Source organism: Kryptolebias marmoratus, unplaced genomic scaffold (assembly GCF_001649575.2).
Source record: "Kryptolebias marmoratus isolate JLee-2015 unplaced genomic scaffold, ASM164957v2 Scaffold36, whole genome shotgun sequence".
Lineage (NCBI taxonomy): Eukaryota > Metazoa > Chordata > Actinopteri > Cyprinodontiformes > Rivulidae > Kryptolebias > Kryptolebias marmoratus.
The window spans coordinates 53,420-60,919 of NW_023665770.1; the positions used below are offsets into that span (position 1 = coordinate 53,420).

At 40.8% G+C, this 7,500-nt stretch overlaps 1 protein-coding gene across 1 annotated transcript in view; it reads left to right on the top strand.

The window, feature by feature from the left end:
* The first annotated feature begins 4,775 nt into the window (after positions 1–4,775).
* gask1a (golgi associated kinase 1A) overlaps positions 4,776–7,500 on the top strand; it is a 22,349-nt gene continuing 19,624 nt past the window's right edge. Inside the window, exon 1 of the mRNA XM_037974396.1 lies at positions 4,776–5,008. Within this exon, the coding sequence (XP_037830324.1) occupies positions 5,006–5,008 (3 nt within the window). The 5' untranslated portion in view covers positions 4,776–5,005. The remainder of the gene's footprint in view (positions 5,009–7,500) is intronic.

Here is a 7,500-nt window from a genome sequence, read left to right on the forward strand (position 1 = left end):
GAGCGGAGCCGGTGGCGTGAAGGCTGTCGTGGCTAGAGATCCTGGGAGTCTGGGTAACCAACATCGAGAGGAAGGGGGCTTGATGGCCAAGCGTGTTCCCCAGAACTGAGAAACATGCCCCTCTTCCTCCTCCAGACTGGGCGTGGGCAAAAGGAGACGTGAAGGCTGCAGCAGCCGACAAAGGCGAGATGGATGCTGCAGCCAGTGTCCTCCTTAGCCGACGGCGACCATGACGTGTGGCACGAACCGTAGCAGGAAAACGGGGCCCATCCAAAAAACAGAACGGGTGCTCTCTCCGCAATCTTAAAAGGATCTTCTGGGTCTTCTCTGCGGAGAGAGCAACACCGCAGATGACGTCTGCAGGGTTCAAGAGTGACTGGACCCTCTGTGTTTCCCAGTCCCTCCATAGAAACTGCAGTAGAGGTTGGTCTTCAGAAAGCAGGTAGATCTGGTGAAACATGACTTTTATGTCTCCACTTACTGCCACATGATACCGACGGAAGCGGAGGAGTACACTCAGCAGTGTAGGCCCCAGTGGAGGGCCTGGCAGGAGGTAGTGGTTGAGGGCAGTCCCCTGAAACTCAAAAGAGCAATTGAAGCCCACTCGAGCCTTGTTATTGTGATGTACAGTGTGATGTGGTACATACCAAGATTCAATAGAATTTTGACTCTCTTCAGGAGTTAGCTTTACCACATAACCAGAATCTACTAACCTCTTGATCTCCTGGTTATATGTAAGGGCCTGGTCAGGATGCTTCACTAACTTCAGCTCTGTGGATCTCAGCAGGCCTTAAACTACACCAGGTGGGACATTCATCTAAGGGAAGTCCTTTCTCAGCAAAGTAGTGATCTATCTCTTTACACCATCCACAGGCAGGGGTGTAAATTAAAAATTTGGTCCACCAAATTTTTTTTTACCAGCCTCTCAAATATTTTACCAGCCACTATTTTTTTATTGTGTGTGTAACCCTTCCTTTGGTTACAAACACCATCAGTACAATCAAAATAAAAAAATATATGATTTACAGCAGGTGTCTCAAACTCGCGGCCCGCAGACCGATATTTTGTGGCCCCCTACCTGAAATCAAAGCTTGGTGTTACTGCAGCCCACAACTTTTTTCCTTGCATGCACCTGCGTGAGTCGTCACCCTGAGCATTTCATATTTTTTAGCTACCCTAGCTCAGGCTCTTGACAACACGAATTAGCAACATTGGTCACTCGAAACGTGTTTCGGGACTGTCACCAATTGGAGGGAAAATATATCCTGTCACTCAGTGCAAGGACGTTTTTATCACCCAGCTCCAGTCATGTCTTTTTCAAAACCTTCAATTTCAGGAGAAGTGGGAGATGGAATATTAATATGTATATCAGCTGTGTAAGAGGAAGTCACTGGCACCAAGGAGTAGGAAGAAGTAAGAGAAACCTATGTTCTGAAGAAAGGTTCATGTCCTGCATGTTCTGAATTGTTATTAGTAAAGACTGAGAAGATTGGATTGGTGTAAAGATTTGGGTTTTGTTTTTGTTTTCTTTTGGATTTATTTTGCATTTTTTTCCTTGTTTGTGTCTGGTTCCTTGTTCTTTAGTCAGTATTCACTTCCCCTCTGTTTGCCCCTGATTGTCTGCCACGCCCATCTCCTCCTGTTGGTTATTGTAATCACTCACCTGTGCCCACTTCCCATAATTATCCCTTGTGGTACATAACCTAGTCATTTTCTCCACCACCCCGCTGGATCATTGTTGTTGTTTGTTGTTCTGCTCCCTGCCATGCCCTGTTTCTTAACCTGGATTTTTGTTATTGTTTATTTTTTGCTGCCACGTCAGCCCTTTTGTTTATCTTGTTTATTTAAGTAATAAATTAGTTTCTTTAAAAGAAGATGATTTTGCGTTCTGGGTTTGTCTCTGTCTCCCCTCGCCATGACAATTGGTTGTACTTTTTTGTGGAATACCTGATGCGGCCCTGCTTCACCCAGACTCTACCTCCAGCAGCCCCCCAGGTAAGTTGAGTTTGAGACCCCTGATTTACAGTAAAGAAGTTTACCATCCATATGTACTTAGACTGATTTATTAAAGCACATAATGAACACCTTAACAGTTGTGTAGTTCAATATATTATTTTCTATGGATTACTAACAAACTTTAATAAACCACACAATGGTATAAGAAATAATCAAAAATGCAAACTTCTTTTTTGCATATTTTTCTGCTGTAAATTAGTTTCATTTCTGAAAAAATGAAGCCTAGGCGTAAATTCAGACTGGAAGACTTTCTTCAGCCTTACCTGCATCTAATCGCTGCGTCGAGCACCTCCACTCCAGCCCATCAGCATCAGGCCGCGCCTCCATCTCAGCCCATCAGCATCAGACCGTGCCTCCAGCTTGTCCAATCAGCATCTGACGCGCCTCCAGCTTATCCAATCAGCATCTGCCGCGCCTCCAGCTTATCCAATCAGCATCCGACCGCGCCTCCAGCTCATCCAATCAGCGAGCAAGCCTTAGTTCAAAAGGACTTCCATCATGGCCCCACCTCCGCCCCTTCTCCACCCCCAGTTTCCCAGCTCCCTCAAGCTTCCTTCCCCTCTTCGACCTCCACCACAAGTGTCCGGCCCGGGGAAGACTCCTCTAATGCTCAACCTGAGCTTCTCCTCGAAGCGCATTGCTATTGTCGACACTCGCGTCTTCCACCGAGGTCCGAGCGCCAAATATCTCATGTCATTCATGTCAAATAAAACCATTTAATCGCAGCTTCTCTTTGTCGTGAGTCTCACAAAGTGCATCTTCTTCCTCTTATCCGGGGTCGGGTCGCGGGGGTAGCAGCCTAAGCAGGGAGACCCAGACTTTCCTCTCCCCAGCCACTTGGGCCAGCTCCTCCGAGGGAATCCCAAGGTGTTCCCAGGCCAGCTGAACAAAAATAACTAGCGCTGTTGAAAACACTAATAGCTCTAAATATTCATGTTTGAAACCTATACTGAGTGTGATAATAAAGACATACAGTTCATTTCAGATTAACAGTCATGTTTGAAACCTACTACAGAGCTGTTCATCAAACCAGGCTGACACAATAAACCTAAAGAACTAATCTTGTCAACTGACTCACTGATCATTGTCAGGTTATCTATTTCTATTTTTTAACTTGGTGAAGCTAAAAATGTAATGTTATTTAAAAAGTTTACATTTTATTTTGAAGCGAGAGGGATTAAAATGAGACTGAAAATAAAACGCATTACAGACATGACAGCACAATTTCTCACCTTTCTGCCTTAACAGAGTGACCTGAATTATCTCAGTATTTCAGTCTTATAATTGTGTGGCAATGTAGCTTTTAAATGGAACTTTAAAAAAATGTAATTAGATTTTTAAAATATAGTTTTACTAACTTGGAGTCTACAGAAAACTTTGAACATTTGCCTCTGTAAGTCTGTTAGCAAAATATCCCATAAATCACTACATGTTTTTTAAGAAAACTTTCAGGAAATAGTGATTGGGTCTGTCTGTACAACTGATTTACTTTTGGAGCACATCCAATTGAAGTTAGCTGCCACAGCTGACTCATCGTAGAAAAACACTAAAGCGGCTACAATTCTGTTAATTTTACAGATATTGTTCCCAACATATGTTCTGAGTCCTAACAGATTGTAAAAAATCTGTGTTAAAATCTTTGCCTTTAAGTGCTGGTGTCCTCTCTGTATGTCTGTTAGCAAAATATTTCATGAACCACTGGATGGATTATAATGAAACTTTCAGAAAGAAATCAGTGGATGTGCATCTACAACTTATTAACTTTTAGTGTCAATTCAATTTAAGATGGCTGCCACAGCTAATTGATATTAGCCAGTACAAAATGGCTATAACTCAATTGGTTTTACAAATACTTAGCTACAATTTGGTGAGGTGGTAGCTGGCATTCCCAATAGCTTCATACTCTTAGTGTGACATCTTATGATATTGTACATTATTTTCAAGATTTGTCCAAAAAGGCTACAACTCAATATAGTTGAGCTTTTAGTTGAGTAGTTTAAAACTCTGGCATTAAAGACAGTGGGTGATATCCTTTTTTAAGGAATGCTAGGCTATTAATATTGATAATGTTTTGACCATTTATACTCATCAGTACTCTTGTTCTTGTCATCAGTCTACTCACAGCATCTCTAAGGAGGAAAAGTAGCCTAGTGCTTGAAAGCAGACAGACCTAACCCATGAAGTATCAGTGAGTCAGGCTAACAAGGACCCTAACAAGCCTCTATTGTTAGGAGAGTGAGGACAATCTGCATGTGAATTCAGCCTACAAAACATCTCATTCTCTGTTTTTTGAAGTGAGAAAGCTCATCGGATGAGAAGCAAAACGTCTTCAATTACAGAATAGAAGTCCAGTTGTTTTTGTTTTTTAACCCATGTCCTGGATGACTGAGAATCTACACCAGCATTAACGCTGCGCTCTTTTTGGTTGAAAAGACATGTAAACTGCAGATATAGCCTACTTCTAGGCTAAAGCTTGTCCATATTTAGTTTAAAAGTGAAAGTTTAATAGATGTTTAAGTTTCAACTAGATCTAAACAGATATATCTAAAAGACAGCTAATTATCATCTAGTTGAAATAAAACAGGTCTAGTGACGCCACTGGTGGGCAGGTTATTCCTGGTTGTCAGTGTCTGGGAGGAAGATGTGAAGAAGGGAAGAATATTCTCACATTACTGCCCCCCTCCTCCACACACACCGAAACGCAGACGTGACTTTAAAATCCTTTTTCAAAGCCGTTCGCCTCGCGCGCTCCCCTGGGGGAGGAGATGGAAGAGAGGAAGAGAGTTGAAGACAGGCACGCCTCTTACTAACATCTGTGAGCTCATGCAGCTGTTAAAGGGATGTGTTTTAGCCGACAATATTTCCCCCTTAAACTCTGCTGCAACTTCAGGACCACCGGCAGTCCGGTGTTTGACTGGAGGTCCGGGCTTACTGCCGCCATGTGAGCGGGATAAACGCTGCTGACAGCAGGCGACGCGGGGCGAGCACCATGGTAAGACTCGGGCTTCTCCGGAAGTGTCCCCGAATGTCCCCGAATGTCTCCGCAGCTTTTACAGTTAAAATGCGGGAATGTTTGGGCTGAGCGGATCGAGGCTTGCAGACTCCTGTACCGGCAGAACCACATATGGCTCAGCCTTTTGTGTCGACTTTTACTGACTCCAGATCATCTCATGATATTCCCACTGCGGGGGTGGATTTTAGACAACAATGTGTTGTTGCATCTCAGATTCTCAGATGCAAAGAGAAGGTTGCATGAATTATCGCCCATGTCTCTCTGTACTGTGTGTTCGTGTCTGTTAGCGAAGTATTTCGTATACCACTCGACGGATTTTAATGAAACTCTCAGGAAAAAAAAAAACATTGAACACAAATGTACAACTGATTAAGCTTTGGAAGCAACCAAATACAAGATGGCCGCCACAGCCAACTGACATTAGAAAACACAAAAAGGACTATAACTCAGGCACTTTGGCAGATATTTACCTAAAATTTAGCGTGGCTGTAGCTAAGCATTATCCCCAATACATACTTCAAGCTCTGCACAATGTGTAATATTTTTGCCAAAAAACTTTTGAAATGAATGTTAGAGTGAACCATGTTAGTTAGCAAAATATCCAATGGAGCACTGAACACATTTTGATAAAACTCTCAGAAAGTGATGATTGAATGAACATCAGCAACTCATTAACTTTTGTGGAATTTAAATTGGCATTAGTCAACTCATAAATGGCTAATTCTGGTAATTTTACAGATATTAAGCTAAAATTTGGTGTGGTAGTAGCTGGGACTGATACTGACACATATTCTGGGCACTGACAAAGTCTTTATTTAATGTTTTGCCATTAATTATTTGGAGTCAACTCCCTGTCTGTTAGCAACAAAGCTCATAAACCACTAGATTGATTTTTCTGAAATGTTTCAGAAATAATCATTGGATGTACCTTTACAGCAGAAGTTCAAACCCTCCTGGGCATCTAGGTTTTTGTGGCCTCAGTAGCTGAATTATTCCTACCTGACGTCATCTCTGCTCTCCTCTACAGCAGCTGATCACCGACCTCATGTCTGTCTCCTTCATTCCTTCTCTGTGTTCTTCTCTAAGTCACATGGTCAAACAAGTATTATTTAATAGCTTTAAATAAATTACACAGCTTGCTAATGCACTTTTTATATATAAATAATATTTTTAAATGAATCACCTGGTATTAAGTGGCTGTTCCTACACTTCCAGCTCATATTGGACCAACCTGTCTCCTTCCTGTCTGTCCTGATTCTTTCCCTCCAGTCCCTGATTGTTAAATAAAGAAATAGTTAAATTACCAGTATTTATATAAGTGAAGTCTTGTTTCTTCAGACTTTACTCATCCAATCAAATAAATCACAGCAAACAAGAGTGAATAGTAGAATAAGTTGTTTAGCAGAGAAGATTTGGCACGTTTTTCATGAGCACAACCTACAAATTCATTTTCCCTAAGAATGCGGCAACATTTAAGGGAAAGAAACAAGCTTTCCAACGGTTAAAAACACATTTCCTTATTTTTTGTGCTATGTTTTATTATTGGTAAATTATTTGTTTATTAGTTTTTAAGTAATATTGCTAACAGACAGATGGACAGACAAACAAACCCACTCTACCAAAACCATAATCTTCTTGACAGAGGTAAAATGGAATTGGCAGGTCACATTTTTACTGAAATTGAAAATGGGAACTGGATATATAAACTGTGATCAGTTAATCTAATTTTACCTCATGATTATTGACTATTTTTTAATACTTGCAAACACTTTTTAATCAGTCTTTACTCCTTTATCAGTCTTTCATTGGACATGGACACATGATCATTTAAAAATATAAAATGGTCAATAATCCTAAATTATGAAGGTGTTGCTAACATTAGTCTTTGCTGAAATGACTATGATAAATTATTGTTTATGTCAGCATTGCTTTCTTTCCTGTGTTTTATGGATTTTTCCAGCTCATTATGCTTGTTGTACTATAAGTAAAAGATTAAGTTGACATACTTTGTAAAAATGCCTGAATAGCTGAAACTTGGTGTGCGTGTTGTGCATTTTCTATACCCACTGGAACCTGTTCAGAGTTGTGAGGAGCTGGTGCTTATTTCTAGCAGTCAAATGAGCGAGAGAGAGTTGCACCCTGGACAACTCACCAGTTCATCACAGGAACACTTAATTTGGACATTGTTGTTCTATTTTAGATTAAATAAAATATTTATCCTGTTATCTAGTACATTTTTGTATTCTGACATACGTTTAAAAAAGGTGTGAGGCTTTGAACTGAGAACCATAATCTTTGTACAACCATCAACTTATATGAATACCTAGAAACAAGAATCTAACATGGAAGTTAAACCCAAACTGGTTAAAATTCCTCCTGCAGGCTGGCTGCAGTACGAGTGTAAATTTATGTAAACAAATAGGACTGACTTGTCCATTTTTATGTCAATGAGTGCAACAAGGGGAGTTTTC